Source organism: Phasianus colchicus, chromosome 6 (assembly GCF_987193195.1).
Source record: "Phasianus colchicus chromosome 6, bPhaCol1.hap1.1, whole genome shotgun sequence".
NCBI lineage: Eukaryota > Metazoa > Chordata > Aves > Galliformes > Phasianidae > Phasianus > Phasianus colchicus.
Window position 1 is genome coordinate 32,901,838 of NC_143441.1, and position 19,331 is coordinate 32,921,168.

Genomic DNA, 19,331 nt, shown 5'->3' on the forward strand with positions numbered 1-19,331 from the left:
TAATCAGTTAGCACTTCTGCTGCAGAAGAGTAATATTAGAGGTTCATAGAGAAAATGGAAAACAAGCAGAAACGTCAGCTGCTAATAGGTGCATTTTGTTCAGGGTCCTTACTGACTGTTCTTGGAGGACTTGGTTTATGAAGGATGTCTGAAGTTTATATGCATTTTCTTGTACCACTTCAACTTCTTTTCTTCTGATTGAAATTTGCTCCTCATTAGATAATGAAAAACATCGGAGATTTCAGGAAGTCTAATGTGGCCTTCAAGGCAATTGTTTTTTCCAGTGAAAAAATCTTAATTTCTCAACTCATATCATGTCTCACTTGAAAGGAATAGGAACCCTCCCTTCATCTTCAGCAAGCTATTATCTAGGAGTCAAAACATATTAAAGAACAGAGTACAGGAAAGCAGAAAAACTGACAAAAAGAAAGTGTGAGTATAGAGTTCAGTAACTAAATGTTGAGAAGTACCTGTTCTCATGGCCCTAAGAAATGGTCTGTATGAGGGAATTATCTGTTAGCATCTTGCATGTCACTTTGTCTTTTAAGCAGTAAGTCTGAAAACAGGTATGAGTGTTCCCAGAGCAGCTTGGACTTCTCATCAGAAAGTAATTGTGGAACAAGGGCTCATAGAATCACAGAATTGTAAGGGTTGGAAGGGACCTTTGGAGATCATCCAGCTCAACCCTCTGCTAAAGCAGGTTTCTTACAGCAGGTCACATAGGAAAGTGACCAGGTAGGTTTTGGGTATCTCCAGAGAAGGAGACTCCACAGACTCTCTGGGCAGCCTGTTCTAGTGCTCACAATGAGAAGTTTTTAAGTTTTTCCTCATGGGCCCCTTGTGCCCATTGCTCCTTTGGTGGTGGTTTACACCACCAAAAAGAGCCTGGCCTCATCCATTTGACTCCTGCCCTTTAGATATTTGTAATTATTGACAAGACTCGCCATTGGTTTTCTCCATGCTGATCACCTCCCTTGTGCTGCTGGCCATGCTCTTTTTCATGCACCCCAGGATACCATTGGCTGCCTTGGCCACAGGGGAACACTGCTGGCTCATGGCCAACCTATTATCCACCAGAACAGCCAGGTACTTCTCCACAGAGCTCCTCTCCAGCAGGTCAGCCCCTAATCTGTCCTGGTTCATGCAGTTATTCCTCCCCAGGTGTAGGACTCTGCACTTGCCCCTGTATGGCTTTATAACAGCATAGGTATAAGTTCACTTTTTTGAGGTCCCCAAGTTTTCTGAATAGAGCTTTGAATTATGTACGTTAGTTTGAAGAAGAAGCTGTACCCACCAGCCGTGTCTCTCAGTATGCCTGCCAGCCAGTAAAGTCACAATAAACACTGTTTACATGAACAAAGTTCATACACACATGTATTCAACTGTATGTGCATATTTGATTATGGCTTTTACTCAGATAATAGTTCACCTGTTTCTCAGAAGAAAATGAACAATCAATGTACAATGCAGTGAGCACATATTGTCTAATGAGTTTCAGCAGTGAAGTTACAGAATGTCTTTCATTAGCGTGAGTGTTGTAAAGATACCAATCCCTTTTCTAACAGTTTATCATGAAACAAAGTCTAAGCATAAAACCATCCTGTGATGTGATATAACATCATAAAGTAATTATCTGAAGTAATTACTGCTGAGTCTTCCTGCAGTATCCTTGATATCATTATTTAGGTAGTTTCTATGAAGAAGATCAAGGTCAATATTCAGCTAATCAATCTTCAGATGGGTTAGATATTAACCCATTTTATTAATCAGTTTAGATCCAGTTCATTTCATGATTGTTGTTCCAAAGTCCCTGACTAAAATGTATAATATTTTAGCCACTGGAAATGCTGGACTAAAATTTGAAAAGCTTCAGTTATAAACCCTTGTTCTTCTCTGAGCACAGCATTCACACACAGACTTCTGCAACTAGCTGCTGCCAAGTTTCATGCTACAGATCTAGAGAACCAGTATGGCTGAGTTACTACTTGTGAGTGAAATTCCAAAGGTTTTAAAGCTTTTTTTCCCCCCTCATTATTCTCTTATATATAGATGTAGTTTTTATAAACATATGTAATGTACACCATGAATATTTAGCGGTGATCTTTGGTCATATGTTCGGGAGTCAGTTCAATTACATTCAGCTACGTTCAGAGAGCCAGAGAGCCAACCATATCCTGGGCTGCATCAAAAGAAGCACAGTCAGCAGGTCAGGGAGGTGATCCTGCCCCTCTACTCTGTACTGGTGAGGCCTCACCTGAAGTACTGTGTTCTGATTTGGTGTCCTCAGTATAGGAGAGATGTGGACATGTTGGAGTGTGTCCAGGAGAAGGCCACAAAAATAACGCAAGGATGGTACACCTCCACTATGAGGTTTAGAGAGCTGGGGCTGTGCAGCCTGGAGAAGACCCCAGGGAGACTCAAGAGTGGCCTTTCAGTACCTAAAGGGGGGCTGTAAGAAAGAAGGGGACAGAATCTTTAGCAGAGTCTGCTGTGACAGGGCAACAGGAGATGGTTTCAAAGTAAAAGAGGGGAAATTTAGATTGGATATAAGGGAGAAGATTTTTACAATAAGGGTTATGAGGCACTGGCACAGGTTGCCCAGAGAGGTGGTAGATGCTCCATCCCAGGAGACAATCAAGGTAAGGCTGGACGGGTTCTGAGCATCTGATCTAGCTGTAGGTGTTCCTGTTCATTGCAGAAAGGTTGGACCAGATGACCTTTAAGGGTCCCTTCCAACTCAAACAATTCTATGATTTTATGATTCCGTGACTTTTCTGGTTTTGTTCTGGTTTAAGTACACCAGGAACTGGTTCTGATACCACTTCTGATTCAAATCAGATCTGATTTGATTCTGTTTGAACATTTGAAAACTGTAGATCAAAATCACCTTCAGCTTGACAAATACATTGGTTCACATGTTCCTTAGTTTTCTTATGATACCTTGCTCATACGTGGCAGAGAACTGAATTCACTTAGAAGTAAAATATCTGTTATGATGTTTTAGTGGCATTTACTTGAAATAGATGCATTCTCAAATGGGGAAAAATTCATAGCATACATGCACATATATTTTCTTATAGACAAGCATGTTGTATTACGTAAATGCGTGAGAATATAACACACAGGATATAGGAATAGGCCTGCATGTATTAAATAAAAAATGCTATGATATTTATGGAAATGTCATGACACATTTAAGCGAGAAGGATATTGTGTCTGAAATAGGGTTCTAAAATAATCATCTGAGATTATTTTAGTTTTTTTATACTATGCTGAAGAAAAGGCAATTCTTGTCTAATAGCAGCATGATTTATTTTATTACATCTCTGAAAAACATTATCAATTACTACTCATAGAAATCTAGGAAATTTTAAAGAAAAATATAAATGCATAAATTCTAATTCAGATCTAAACCAGCAGCAGTGGTCACCAACCTAAATACAGACTAGCAAGGTAATTATTTTTTTCTTCTTGCAGATATGCATACTACTATTCTGCAATAGCAGCTGCTGTTCTTGTTGCTGCTTATGTCCAGACCTCATTCTGGACACTGGCAGCAGGCCGACAAGTTAAAAAAATTAGAGAAAATTTTTTTCACGCAATTATGAGACAGGATATTGGATGGTTTGATGTAAATGATGCAGGAGAACTTAACACTCGTCTCATAGAGTAAGTATACTATATCTTCTGCAGTGTTATTTCACCTTAATATGTGTGTATGGCTTGTAAGAATTTTCTATTTTTGATTTTTAAAATTTATTTATTTGTGAATCTCATACAACTTATCTCATGGTGAGAACTGCATAGTTTGCGATTAACATCATGAAAAAAGGTACAAAGTTCTGTGCACATTGGGAACTGAGCAAGGTAATGACTGACACCAGTAGTTAGTATGAACAGTTTAATTGCTTGACAAGCTATTCTTCTCTCCTTGCTTACATGAATGGCTTCAGCTGCTCCTCCCAGATACCTCACAGTTTCCAAATAGATCCAAATTTTAGGATTAAAAAAGTGACAGTAACATTGCACTGTGAGCAATTTTCAAACTTCTCGGAGGCAAGCAGTCTTATAGTATTGCATTCTCACATGAAATAAGAAATTTCCTATGACTACATTACATACTGCTCTATCTTTAAGCAAACAGTTGGTAACTCACTGAACAATAAAGGCTTTTCTCTACACAGGTGCCCATGTAACAAAACTGAAAACTTTTCTGTGGTTTATACATTTAACTTTGTGTCTAAATGTAATTTGTTTTTCAGTGATGTCAGCAAGATTAATGAAGGAATAGGTGATAAAATTGGATTGCTTATTCAGTCAGAAACAACATTTATAACAGGATTTATTGTTGGTCTTGTAAGAGGATGGAAATTAACCCTTGTAATACTTGCAGTCAGTCCTGTCCTAGGACTTTCAGCAGCCCTCTGGGCAAAGGTAGGTTGATATATGTTCAATGTTAGGTTCTTATGCAGGGTAGATAATTACATGAATCCACATAGGTGTATTCTTACATTTGGAATGTATTGTTTGGAACAATTACAATGGCTTTAGAGAACATCTATGAACATAAGCTGGACTGTGTATAAATGCCCTTGGTAGTTTGAATTTTATACTTCTGGTGGATTGGACGCACTGGCTTTAATTTGAAGCATATCTTATACAGAGAATGAGACAACTCATACCAGTAAAACACAGATCTTACAGTTAAAAATTCATTCCTTGTATATAAAGGAATAATTGCACTTCCTGGATAATACCCAAATAAATTAGGCCAAGCTGTGATCACTTAAATTAGAGAAGTAAAATGGGATTGGAGTGCCTTCAGTTTGTATGGTACTTCCCTTAAATTTTAAAGATGATACAAGCTTTATTTTTTCCAGGTGTGTGTGTTAGGGAAGATGTCAGAGTAGAGAGGCATTTGCCACATATATCTTCTAGCTGTGAGTCTTTGCAGAGTATGGCCAGTTAATGTAAGTCTTGAGCCCTCTGGCTAAGGTAGCCAATGATAAGAATGGGCTGAGGAGATCTGCATGAGAAGAGCCCCACCAGCTCAGTCATCTCCTCTTTTGCACTGGGTGAAAGCAGTCTGGAAAATCCAGCCCGCAGATGTTGAATTATCTGACTGAATTCATAATGTAATTAAGACTGTTGATATTGAACACTCCTGCACTTGTACATAATATAATCAAAAGGCTTCACAGTGGCTTTTATTAGTTAAGTGCTTGAGATCATTCTGCTTTTCTTAAAGTCAGAATATTTGATCTTGTGTTAGATTCTCACTGCATTCACTGACAAAGAGCAAGCTGCATATGCAAAAGCTGGAGCTGTTGCAGAGGAAGTTCTGGGTGCAGTCCGTACTGTAATAGCTTTTGGAGGACAAGAAAAAGAAATTAAAAGGTAAGAGCAATGCTTACTTTCATCAGTTATTGTGAACCTGTTCATTTCAAATAGTTTCAAATTTTTGTGCATCTTCACTGCTGAAAGTCTGCCCACATAAATAAACAGTGCACTTCCTGCAGTAGGGTGCTGGGGCTGGAAATTGTCTGTTACTGACTTTATGTGTCGAATGACACTGACAAATTAAGAAACTGACAAATTAAGTTGAGGTATTTTCTCTACTCTGGAAACTGCGTATCCTACTTCAAACAGTAAGTGACAGCTTTAAACAAAAACAGTCCTGCCGTGAGAAACAATGATGGTGTCTTTGGTCATCTGGTTACACCGTAGGCGTCTTTTAAACATTATTTCTATTTCCACTTTACTGCAGAAAAACATTGTTGTGATGTGTCTTAACCTTTTATCTTAAGCTAACAACAATAATCTCAAAACCTGTCACAAATGGTTCACAGAGTTCACTCAACTCCGGGTTATTTAAGGAACTCACATGCCCTTTCTGGGTGCAATATCCTTTTTTTTTTTTTTTTTTTTTGGTCTGCCAGATCTACTGATGTTGGCATTTTTTTTTATTACCAGGGATAGAGTTATCTCTATCCCTGACTACCAGGCTTGCCTTTGTATCTCCTTAGGGTATTACATTATACACTGTATGCCTTATAATACCTACAATAATTCATTTACAGTTTTGGGTGCTATGTACCATGGTACGTGTCTGAGTTATTTCAAACTTCTGTTTTTTTTTTTCAGATACCATAAAAATTTAGAAGATGCTAAACGCATTGGAATAAGAAAGTCTATTACATCTAATATTTCTATGGGTGCTGCTTTCTTACTGATATATGCATCATATGCACTGGCCTTCTGGTATGGAACTACCTTGATCTTAACTGATGATTACAGTATTGGCAAAGTTCTTACAGTAAGTATTTATCAGTAACTTCTCAATTATATTCAGAAATATTACCCTGAAGTGTATTTTGGGAACTTAATTGAGTTTATTCAGAATGATATTTCAAATTGGAAAAATAGTTTCCTTTCTTCTTAACAAAAAAGATTCTCATAAATATGTCTACATGTTTTTTTGATAGTATTTCAAAATCTACATCAAACCAAATTAAACATATATTATTTTCATTTGTTACATCTTCTCTGACTTCCATAAGCTCACGCTGATATAGAAACAGCTCAACCAGAATCTGAAGTATGGTACCCTTCCTAGTTGCTGTTTTCACATTCGTGGGACTAAATGTGTTTTCAAGATGCAGAAAGAAAAGATTTTTTTGAAGTGTGGTGTGATCTAAATAGATCTGTTTATTGATACTATTCTTATATTTTGCTCCATAAACCTTTGGTATCTCTTAATATTCATAAAATGCAAGAGGAAGTATTATAAGACTAGAAAATATGTCACCATCTTACAACCAAAGGAAGAAAAGCATAACTTACTCATCATAACTTCAGTTCATCTCTTGATGAGGCAACCATTCTATTTTTGTATGAGCTATCAAAGAAATGTGGCGAAAAATACAATTTCTTCAACCATGAGGAAGCCCAGCCAGGATATCTCTTAAAAGCTACCTGCTTTATTGTTTATTGTTAGTTTGTTTTGCTTATGAATCAGTCTGATTTGAAAAAAACAAAAACAAAAACAAAAAACAAAAAACAACACATATCTGATAAGAGATAGTGGCTCTTTGGAATCTTTGCCAAGCAAGGCCAATTTTTTGTAAAGGCAGGCTGGCATACAAAACATTTCAGTCATGCTCAGACAATTACTCATGTTGTTTTTTGTAACCTCATGCAGTAAGTAGTAGAGCTTTGTTGAAGTCTTTGCCGAAGAATGTTTGAATGCTAGTTTACATGTGTTCAAGGAATGGCTGGACAAAATATATGCAGTAAAATTCATTGAAGATATTAAATATAGACAAGCAAACTGCCTTAGGAAATCCTTTGATTTGAATACAGTTAGAGTCTATCAGAATAGCAGGGAGAAGTAGAACAGGACCCTGCTCTGTTCTTACATACCTTATTTTAGGTATCACATCTGTGAATGGCCGCTATTGGGGAAAAATGATTGATGTGATGGACCTCTGGTTTAACATACTAACATGGGCACTGGTATGACCTCTCTTAGAGGTGTGTCTTTTGAAACTAGCTAAAAGCTAGTATGTTCCTCCAAGCAGATAATATGCTTTTACTTTATCTGTTCTGTTTGTTTGTTTGCTTTGTTTTCTTTTTCTTGGTTGCTTGCATTCACTCTGTTTAATTCCAAAAGGACGAATGTTTGTTTGTGGTGGGAAAGGAGAATTAAACCCTATCACTGTGAAAGCAGGATGTGCATTGCAGATCAGTTTTGATCCATCAAAAGCTGTATTCATCTTGAAGTGGAAATATACTTTTAGGTGTTTGGGATATCTTTTGCCAAAGTTATTAGTGCAACAAATCCTGAAGCATCAAGTGTACATATATTTTTTTTGGCATAAATTTTGAAAGTTTTATTCTCAGTCATCAGTTTGTTTGCAATATTCACACTGGGCAGAATTGTTGTTTTCATCGGACTCTTAAAAAGGCCTTTTTTAAATGTTATTCTCTATTTAAGAGAGAGCCTTTCATTTTTTCTTTAATTGTCAATTACTTAAACTGACCCAGAGTTATCTAATATAAATAAATGAAATTCTCTGCTTAAATAAGTCTTGCTATATGTCACCATGAACATTTCTTTCAGGTCTTTTTCTCTGTACTGATTGGAGCTTTCAGTATTGGACAAACTGCTCCAAGCATAGAGGCATTTGCTAATGCAAGAGGAGCAGCCTATGCAATCTTTAATATCATTGACAATGTGAGTATCCCATCATTGTTCTGAAACCTTTTTTAAAGACTTTTCAGAGACCATTCTTTTTAAAGTGCAGGCACTATTTGTGGTATAAAAAAATCTGACATTAATTCTAACCTCAGCTCCATATGGGAGGCTTATTTAAAGAAGGATAATCAACGTATTTTTATTTAGATTCTGTGCAAAAAAAGAGTAGATAATGAATCTTTTCTGTATTCAAATTATTGTGAATACTTATGGTAAATTTTTAATTACTAAAAAGGCTAATTCTGTTGCTGTTGCATCTTTAGTATTATACTGCAACAGTTAACTTCTAATTCTACCCAATTATGACAGTACAAAAATAATCATTTATTTCCTCAAGGTAGAAATATGCATAGAATGTAAATTTATTAGTCATTTCCACTTTGCCTTTTAGAGTTCTTGTTTCAAACACACACTACTGGATCACAGGATCAGTTAGTGTTGTAGATACCCTGTAATGTTTTTATCAGGAAAGTTCCTATAACTATAGTGATAGAGATGTGAGTACAACCAGTGCAGGTATATGAGCATAAGCTTGAAGGACAGTAGTGGAACCAACAACAGCATGAGTGTCTGCAAATCTATAAAACTACCTGCTAACCTGGATATGTGCTTTCAGAGTCTGAAATCTGGAATGCTGTGATTTTACAAGCTAATGAAGTTATGTAACATGCAGTTACAGGTTTGGAACTGTTCTTAAGACATACTTCAAGTTGTAGACCTATCCCTTGATAATAATGAAAATGGTAGCAATTAAGAACTTCGTTGAATGATTTCTACTTAATAGTCAGTGGATCAATTCTTTCCCACAAAGATGATTTCAGCAGAAAGAGCGAAGTTCTCAATGAACAGAGTATGAGCAGCTCATCGGAGGTGATCTGTTCAGGTTAATCAGACAGTGGAATGAGTCTCAAAGTACAGGTAGCAATGGATATACTCTTAAAGATTATGTATTAAATTCATATAAAATTTTAAAAGGAAAAATTATAAAAATTATTTTTGCATTAACAACTCAGCAGTGTAGTAATGAGGCAGCCAACAATGCAATTTACATGCTTCACAGGTCTCCTCTAAATCAGTTTAAAATTCTATTTAATATCTCTACAGAACAAAGATACATTCCAGGACGTCCCTATGAACAAAAAAAAAAAAAAGTCATTAGGAAATAAGCTTTTCCTCTGCTTGATTTATTTCTCACAGGAACCTCAAATTGACAGTTATTCAGATGCAGGCCACAAACCAGACCACATTAAAGGGAACTTGGAATTCCAAAATGTTTTCTTCAATTACCCATCCAGACCAGATATTGAGGTACTGTAAATGAAAGTTGAAATGTAGATAATAAGCTAAGAAATAAAAAGTGAAATAAGTAAAATTTTCTTGAAAATGTAACAATTCCAGGTTGATTTTCTAAATCATGTAAAAATATTGTCATCATAATGACTTAACTTAGAATTTTTTGCATCTTAGCAAGTGCTGTCATAAACTCAGAGACTTAGAATGAACTCTGAAAATACCTGACTAACAAGTGTATTTGCACTACGTAACGATTTCCTTCCCTACCTCAAAGGAAAATCACTGATTTAGGGAATGTGATCTTTCTTACTTTTGGTAGGCTAAAACAAAAATAAAAAGACTTTGGCTTTTCCTTCTGTCAAGAAGGTGAATTAAGTGCTTGATTGTTCATCATATATAAATATAATTGAACAGACATCTATTGATCTCATTTCTAAGTTTATACAAGTATGATATGAACAGAGAAATTTCTCCCCTCTGGTATCAGACAAAATTATAGAAAGTAAAGGCTACAGCAAGCAATTAAAAAGTGCCATATAAATTAATTATTGTAAAGAAGAAAAGGGGCTTCAGATAATTCTGAGGTGTTCATTTCTGCTTAAGTTTAAGCTACCAGATGGTAAAGTTAATTCTTCTTTGCAACAGGATTAAATACAGCAAAATAACTGTCAGGCATGAAGACTGCAAGATACTTCCTACCTTATTAGACAGATTTTTCAACCATCCCTTACTCTCTCTTCTATGTTTTTTCTTAGAAACAGCTTACATTGATTTTATTTTAATATAGGAAAAAAGATCTTATCAATCATATACTGAAATCAGTTGTAATACGAACATTTTAGAGCAACTTCTATTGCCACTTTACCTACATTAGGTTTGTTTGAGTTCTAGGTAAGGTCTGTAGACTAAATCTTTTATAGCATTATTGTCAGAAGGTTAAATAAGACAGTTTCATGCATTTTTAACCATTATTACTTATGAAGAACCTCTTCTTTTGATCTAGAATGATTATAGCAAAGTAAGACATACTAGAAATTATTTATCTGTTTTCTTGTCCTCAAAGAATGAGATATATTTCAGTTGAGAAGCACAGATATTGGTACCAAGGGTGAAGAGGCAGTGGTAGTGTTTGGGAGAGAAAATTAGGAAGAGATGCTGATGAGGACACAGGGCTGCAGTGTACTGGGGAGGATTGGAATGTGTCAATGCATGTTTGTACATTCTGAATGGAAAAATGCACTTAGCCCTAATGTGGATGCTATCTATCAGATTTGAATAGTGCATTGCAGATTAGTCCTTCCATAAAACTAGCAAAAAATACTCTTTTCTCCATTTCAATAAATATTTCCAACCACATTAGTTATATGAAGTAGTGAAAGCTGTGCTGACTCCTTTACAGCTGTTATCTGAATAAAGTAAAAGTAGAAATTAAAACAATATATTCTTTTATTTTTCACTGTTAGATATTCACACTACTCAGGTAAGCAGGTCAATATTGTATCTTCCATGCCTGTAAAATGAATATTTTATGGTACACAAAAGCTATACACTATGCAACAAAATTTTACAATTGTAGAGAAGCCCTTCCAGAAATTACAATCCACAGGGGAAAAACTAAAAATACTTCAAATTTAGCAAAATGACTTTCCCTCCAGAACAATATGGAGTGTATTCTATTAGTTTTAAGCTGTGACTTTTACTGTGCAATGTTACCATACCTATAGGTTACATGGTGCACTGAATGAAAAGTTGAAGCAACATAATATGAGAATACTGTTTCATATTGCTATATTTTAGGTAAAGGTGGTAATCATATTATTGTTATTCTGTCATATAAATTGGTTCTTTATGTGGTTGACTGTGAAGTGTGTTGTGCAATGTATTTATATGGGATCAGATGTGTTGTAATCGTGAAGAAAATTTAGGATGACTTATCAGTGATAAAAAATTTAAAGTCACATGATTTTAAATTTTATATTGTACTGTATACTTCTGTAAATATGAAGGACGTTTTCCTGAAGTTTTTAAAGTTTCTGCAAGTTTACACTGATATTTTGCTTCTGGCAACCTTTCTTACATGCACAGATACTGAAAGGCTTGAATCTCAAGATTCAATGTGGCCAGACAGTGGCCCTGGTTGGTAGCAGTGGCTGTGGAAAAAGTACAACTGTTCAGCTCATCCAGAGATTTTACGACCCCAAGGAAGGCACGGTAAGACTCTTCAAGAGAGCAGACTGCTCTGTGTTCTAACGGCACAGCTGTAGAAGTCAGCTTCTGGTCTCGCTGCCCTTGTTCAAAGGACATGGTCCAGTCTCCCCTAAAAGAGATGGGCTTTGGGCTGGGGAGAGTTCTTGACAAAAACACCTAGTAAATGGTGTTTGTCTGCTTCCCCTGCTTTAGATTACCATTGACGGGCAGGATCTTAAGAGCCTGAACGTAAGATATCTGCGGGAGATTATTGGTGTGGTGAACCAGGAGCCCGTGCTGTTTGCTACAACTATTGCAGAAAATATTCGTTATGGCCGTGAGGATGTCACCATGGAAGAAATTGAAAAAGCTACCAAGGAAGCTAATGCTTATGATTTCATCATGAAGCTCCCCAAGGTAAGCAAGCCAGCTGTCCTGCTGAAACAATTGCTTTTCATCCTACTCACTTAGCAAAGAGTTTCTCAGAAGGGCATCTCCTGAACAGAGGAGCCTATTCCCGGAGCTGTGAATATGCAGAGCTGTGCAGAGCTTCCTCACGACTTTTGAGAATAATGTAAATTTTAAATTATTAAACGATGGCTGGACGAGCATTTAGGAAACTGTGGGAGTTCTAGGGACACAAACAGGAAGGTATATTTAAGCGTATTTTAGAGGAAGGAGAAGATGCTGCTGGGGCTACTAACACTGATGTGCCTTTTCTGTACGCTGCCTTTCCTTGTGAAAGGACCGTGCCGCTGAGTGTTGGTGGAAATGTGCGTGGTTGTCTTGCAGAAGTTTGAAACTGTGGTTGGAGAAAGAGGGGCACAGATGAGTGGAGGGCAGAAGCAGCGAATAGCAATTGCCCGTGCTCTGGTTCGCAATCCTAAAATTCTTCTGCTTGATGAGGCAACATCAGCTTTGGATACTGAGAGTGAATCCGTTGTGCAGGCAGCGCTGGACAAGGTCAGTATTGCTGTGATATAAAGCAGGTAAGAAGGAGCCTAAGATGTACTTTTCTTCCAAATTTTATTGAAAGAATCACAAGGAGACCTTTAAAATGCAGAAGGTGAACAATGATTTAGCAAATATTCTCTGTACAGATAATTTTTTTGTTTTCTACGTGTATTGCAGAGAAGAATCTTGTTTCGAGTGAGGATTTGGAGTTATATATTCTGCATTATTAATCTTACATTAAAAAAATTCTCAGTGTAAATAACATCTCCTGCCATCATCAGTCCTATCGATATGCATGTAATTGTCAGTGACCTACTTAATTTGTTTTGAAGCCTGACAGAGAGAATAAGAGCTACCAGCATGTTGTAACATGTTTGTAGCAGTGATCCATCAAGAAACACTCCAAGGAAACATTTCCTTCTGTTAATATGAATACCTCTAGATTCTCATTCTGTTCTCATGGTAAGCTATCTCATTAAGCGATAGCTGATCCCTCATGTAACGCAAGAATCTCTACATTTATTCTAGGGCCAGACCACCAAATGTTCTAATTTACCCAGACAGATTCTATTTCAGCTGCCGTACTGTAATGCTGTCTGCTGGTGCCATTTGGAATAATAGTTCTGGGCAGAGAAAGACAATTTCTGGAAAAATATTGATGGAAATACAGTTAACGTAAAAGTTAATTACTTAGCTTTTCTTGGTCAGATTACCTTACAAAAATGGCTCCTTCTACGCCCTTGCAGAAGACCTAGGGTTGTAAGATACTTCTTGAAATCTGTTTTTTCAAACTGTTTTAAAACTTACTTTTTTTTTTCTGTATTATTTTTAATGTTCCATTAGGTCTTATTCAACCTTAACGTAAAGATCAACTCTTTTGAACATACTTGGAAATATTTATTTTAACTATTATTCTATCTAGGCAAGAGAAGGACGGACCACAGTTGTAGTCGCTCATCGTCTGTCAACAGTTCGAAATGCAGATCTTATCGCTGTGTTTGAAAGCGGAGTTATCACAGAACAAGGGAATCATTCTCAACTGATTGAAAAAAAGGGAATCTACTACAAACTTGTGAACATGCAGGTACATTTTTCCCTGCTTTTGCCTCATTTATTTTTTTTGTGTTCTGTGCCCATAATTACTGTGTGCTCTCAGCAGTATTCTGTAGGAATTCTGCAGTCTGCTTTTCAAGAGCAAAAATATTTCATAGATGAAACCACTGGATTTCACATCAGAGGTATTTAAACCCAGGATAGTACATTTTAAAACCGTTCAGGGATTGAAAATTACAAGGTTATTCTATATTCACCTACTAAACAGCTAATATCAATAGCCTATGATAAAAAGTAAAATATGGTAGTGGATTACTGGAGGGATAGGGCATGCATATTTAAAGTGTTTGATTATAACCCTTTATGCTGAAGTTCTTTTTAACAAAATAAACAAACAGGAATAAAAGGAAAACAATCCAGTGTCATGTTATAATTAGGTTATATCTGAGCTTTTCCATAGCTTTCTGTGACATGGTATCTTAATGCATAACCATCACACGCACTGAAGAAACTGAAATAAATATCTCACGTTGTCAGACTAAAAAGGTTAAACAAGGCCAATTAAAACATTTCTTCATAAAATATCCATAAGATATTTGCCTATGAGAAGGCATTTGGTCATCTTAGATTCAAAGTAATTTTGTGTTCAGATCGATGTGATAATGAGAAAAAGGTAGGAAATGTAAATTGGACTGAAAATAAAAACAATTTCTATAACTTGAAATACATTAGAAAAATATGGAACAAAAGAAAAAAAATAGTTTTTATTAATAGCACAAGAACCAATAAGAATAGATAGATACTTACTCCTTCTGCCAAAGACACTGCATAAAATACCACTGAAACTTTTTCAGTTTATTCACATTTTTCAGTCAAAGTCTCTTTTTGACTTGTTTCTTGTTGGACTTCTCCATTTAAATTAAAGTCAAGAATCATTCACAGTGTTCTGTATGGACAGGTAGGCAATTTTCTCACTTCATGGATGAACAGTGTGTCCCTAAAATCCCAAGATAAATGCAAATGGTTCATAGAATTCAAAACATTGTTAGGATTTCATACTTTCCTTACCTCCACTTACTGTAAATATTTTCTTGAGAGGTTATGTACTCATAAATGAATCTGAATATGGAGATCTACTCAAATATAATGCAATATTTCATATCTGCTTGTAACATTACGCATTACTCTGCCCTTATCTCTTTCCTCTGAATTGTGACTTCAATTAATTTTATTTTCTCATAATTTTGAAAGTTCAAAACTCTATATGCATTATTAATCTTAGCATTATATTCTTCCCTGTTTTAGGCAATAGAAACTGAAGATGCATCATCAGAAAAAGATGAGAATGCAGTCAGTGTCAAAAGAAGTGGATCTCAATCAAATTTGGATGAATCCTTAAAGAAAGGACTGAGAAGAGGATCGACTCGAAGAAGCATGAAAAAGCCAGGAGAACCTAATGATACTGATGGGAAAGGTAGTTCACCTGTAAGTGTCTTTGCAGAACTGCTAGTGAATTCCTTCCAACAGTGTATTACAACTTAATTCATACTTCTGCCCTAGAAAGATGCAAGAAGAAACAAGCATTTGATAGCCTCTAGTGAAACAAAATAGAAATCTTCTAAATTATTCTAATTATTCTAATTCTAAATACCCTTTAATTAGTGATATTCCTAACCAGTTTTTTATCTTCACCATTAACGATTTGCTATAAAACAAATAGATATATTTGTACAGCATACAGACTTTGTCAGTATGAGTTAAAAATTCATTTTTGGGTTAGAAACAATACTTTTGGGCCAGTAAGTCTTTCAGAAGTCTGGAATATCAGATGACTATCAGATGAACATCCGCAAATGCTTTGCCATCTGCTATAAACTACTCAGTGGAGAACAACTTGAATTAATCACAGAATCACAGAATCACAGAATCACAGAATTGCCAGGGTTGGAAGGGACCTCAAGGATCATGAAGCTCCAATCCCCCTGCCACACGCAGGGCCACCAACCATTCCACCTAATGCTAGACCAGGCTGCCCAGGGCCCCATCCAACCCAGCCTTGAACACTTCCAGGGACGGGGCATCCACAACCTCTCTGGGCAGCCTGTTCCAGTACCTCACCACTCTCTCTGTAAAGAACTTCCCCCTGACGTCCAACCTAAATCTCCCTTCCCTCAGCTTAAAACCATTTCACCTTGTCCTGCTGTCACTCACCCTTTCAAAGAGTTGATTCCCCTCCTGTTAGGCTCCCTTTAGGTACTGAAAGGCTGCAATGAGGTCACCCCACAGCCTTCTTTTCTCCAGGCTGAACAAGCCCAGCTCCTTCAGCCTGTCCTCATAGGGGAGGTGCTCCAGTCCCCTGATCATCTTCGTGGCCCTCCTCTGGACCCTCTCCAACAGCTCACTGTCTTTCTTGTACTGGGGGCTCCAGACCTGGACGCAGTACTCCAGATGGGGCCTCACAAGAGCAGAGTAGAGGGGAACAATCACCTCCCTGTCCCTGCTGGCCACTCCTCTTCTGATGGAGCTTTCCAAGCCGCAAGGGCACACTGCTGGCTCATGTTAAGTTTTTCATCCATCAGGACCCCCAGGTCCTTCTCCACAGGGCTGCTTTCAAGGACCTCTCCTTCCAGTCTGTATGGATGCCTGGGATTCCTCCGGCCCAAGTGCAAAACTCTGCACTTTGCCATGTTGAACCTCATCAGGTTCACCCGGGCCCACCTTTCTAGCCTCTCGAGGTCCCTCTGAATGGCATCCCTTTCTTCAACCGTGTCAACCACACCACTCAGCTTGGTGTCGTCAGCAAACTTGCTGAGGGTGCACTCGATTCCATCATCGATGTCATTGATAAAGATGTTAAAGAGCACCGGTCCCAAGACAGACCCCTGGGGGACGCCACTCGTTACCAGATTAATGTATTTATATTATACACTGTGTTTATATTATACATATTTAATTAATGTATTTATAGAGTATACACTGTGAGCAGTGCATTCAGCCTCCACTTAACGATACCAACTGATCAATGAACATGAAATAATTAACCTAAAATATTATAAAAAAATCACAGATATATTCTAACAGCTCTTTCTTTCTTGTACTAACATCATAAAAATAAAAATATTTAATTATTTATGCTATTAAAAAGTATACAATTCCCCTTAATTGACCATGGGAGTAGGAATTTGAATGCTAATTCCTACTTTTTTCTCCATATTTCCCCAAATGAATATATGTATTTCCTACCAAATTTCTCATTCTTTAAGGCTGAAGAATTACCTCCAGTTTCATTTCTGAAAGTGATGAAGTTGAACAAAAAGGAATGGCCGTACTTTGTAGCTGGAACTCTCTGTGCAGTTATCAATGGAGCTTTACAACCTGCATTTTCAGTCATATTTTCAGAAATTATAGGGGTAAGTTCAAATAAAATATGCAAAAATCTATACAGCTCATAAAATTTATCTTCAATAAGGTCTTAATCACTGGATTATGAAACTGAGGAGGGATGAAGCACTGTTGCAGAAAACTTAACAACTCCATGAAATTTACAAAATACTAAAAATCTTGTTATAATCTGAAATTTTCTTCTTCTATCCGCAAGCAAATGTAGCATTTACTCAAGTTTTCTGTTAATGTAAATGACTGTCAAAAATAGTTATTTAGAGGCATGGGAGTATTTTAGATTATTTCTTGTTCAAACAGTTGGTGTTTCAAATATTACTTTATATTATTTTATAGATTTTTTCAGAAAAAGACGAAAAAGTTTTGAGAGAAAAGAGCAACTTATATTCACTGCTGTTTTTAGCACTTGGGATCATTTCCTTTTTTACTTTCTTTGTTCAGGTATGTATTATTATTATAGATTCATTATAATTTTTCTGACCTCATTATAGTTATCATAAAAATTGATATAATTTTTAGATTTATCATAATATGTTGTGTTGATTTCTGAATATATTTGTATAGTTTTATCCATTAAATGAGCCTACACAGTTAAATGGCAAAGTGTACTTAGAAGAGCAGCACAAACATTTTTTTTGTAAAAACTTCATTTTGTTTATGGAATCATCTTGCCGTACATGCATGCAAAAACACCTTGAGAGTAGAGGACTGAATTGTAGATAGATATGACAAGTTGCTCAACTTAAAAGTGTTCAGAGGATGCTGGAATGGAATGGAATGGAATGGAATGGAATGGAATGGAATGGAATGTTTATTCTGTGAACCTACTAGAATTTATGAATATGAAATGTACTTTTACATATTTTGTGAGACCACAACAGCAATATTTTGTATTTTGATATTGTAGAGATAATATACCTAAAACATTTACTGAGTAAACAATCTGATGTACATTAAGCACTGTAATTCTTCTCAAATAGGGTTTTGCGTTTGGCAAAGCTGGAGAAATTCTTACAATGAGGCTTCGATTCATGGCATTTAAAGCAATGCTAAGACAGGTAAAGAAAACAAATATTTTAATTGCCTTTTTTTTTAAAGATAGTTGATTGTGTTAGTACTGTAGCCTACCCATATTCTGTTTTACTCTACCATATTATGACTTATCTACAGAGTAAATTCTTTCAACTAGTTTAGAAACACAATGTGTTTAGTTATATGAGATTAAGTAAATTATCTGCAGAGAAAATGCTTTAAGTCAATGTAAGAACTTTCTGTGTACTCCATGCAAAGCCTTAGACTCACAGTCAAGTTACTATTGCTTAATGTTACCACCAGCCAAATCCTATTATATTTTCACATGCGTGCTTTGCTTTCTTGGTGCTCTTTGTCCCCTGTGCATCTTACTATGAAATTGTTCCTTCAAATGTCTAATTTAAATTGTGATACATACAGATATCTTTTTATTTATGTTTTGAAGGTCTGTTTCAAAGAGTTTTAAATGTATATTTATTGTTTATTAATACAATAACAATGAAATCGAAAGCCACTTTCAGAGCACTAAGGAATATATATTTCCTTAATGATTTTAAGTAATTCCCAAGGTTAACCAAACTGGCCTTTATTTTGCATGATGTCAGGATCACTATTTTAGATTTTAAAATATAGAATATCTGTCTGATTTTCATGTCTGGCACAAAAAGCTACATGCAGACAGAACTTCATTCATGTGAAATGTCACTATTTGCAGTGTGGACAGAAAGCTGTTGTATTTGAATAACTATGAATTTTTGGTCAGCTTCACTGAAAATCTAAAGAAAATGCAATATTACAATTGGGTCTTGCTGTTTACAGAGGCATGTGCTGCATCACCAGGTCTTCATATGATAAGTATTACACATTGATGTTGAAATTAGATATTTGATCTCATGGTGAAAAAGTTATAAACCATGTAACAAATGACTTTGATCAGATAGACCAGGGTTGGTTGTAGTGTTTCGTTTCTTTGTTTTGTTTTTATTTGTTTTGTTTCATGGCTTCCAAATAAGCCTTTCCAATCTGAGGGAAACAAAGCAATGAATCAGAAGTTTTTACCTTTAAAATGCTTAACATTTAATCCATCCCCAAACAGCTTTGCAATTTGGAAGGAATGTGACTGAAGAGTCATATGACTCAAGAAGATGCAGTTTCA

General features: G+C 36.2%; 1 protein-coding gene across 5 annotated transcripts in view; it reads left to right on the forward strand.

Annotated features, from left to right (window-relative positions):
* Nucleotides 1–19,331, forward strand: part of LOC116243229 (ATP-dependent translocase ABCB1-like) — a 52,014-nt gene that overhangs the window by 23,291 nt on the left and 9,392 nt on the right. For all 5 annotated transcript variants that reach the window (XM_090142858.1, XM_090142857.1, XM_090142859.1 and 2 more), the window contains 14 exons: nucleotides 3,478–3,669; nucleotides 4,263–4,434; nucleotides 5,273–5,397; nucleotides 6,145–6,316; nucleotides 8,123–8,236; nucleotides 9,455–9,565; nucleotides 11,636–11,761; nucleotides 11,951–12,154; nucleotides 12,530–12,700; nucleotides 13,614–13,775; nucleotides 15,050–15,229; nucleotides 17,008–17,154; nucleotides 17,480–17,584; nucleotides 18,124–18,201. In XM_090142858.1, coding sequence (XP_089998984.1) covers nucleotides 3,478–3,669; nucleotides 4,263–4,434; nucleotides 5,273–5,397; nucleotides 6,145–6,316; nucleotides 8,123–8,236; nucleotides 9,455–9,565; nucleotides 11,636–11,761; nucleotides 11,951–12,154; nucleotides 12,530–12,700; nucleotides 13,614–13,775; nucleotides 15,050–15,229; nucleotides 17,008–17,154; nucleotides 17,480–17,584; nucleotides 18,124–18,201 — 2,059 coding nt within the window. The remainder of the gene's footprint in view (nucleotides 1–3,477; nucleotides 3,670–4,262; nucleotides 4,435–5,272; nucleotides 5,398–6,144; nucleotides 6,317–8,122; nucleotides 8,237–9,454; nucleotides 9,566–11,635; nucleotides 11,762–11,950; nucleotides 12,155–12,529; nucleotides 12,701–13,613; nucleotides 13,776–15,049; nucleotides 15,230–17,007; nucleotides 17,155–17,479; nucleotides 17,585–18,123; nucleotides 18,202–19,331) is intronic.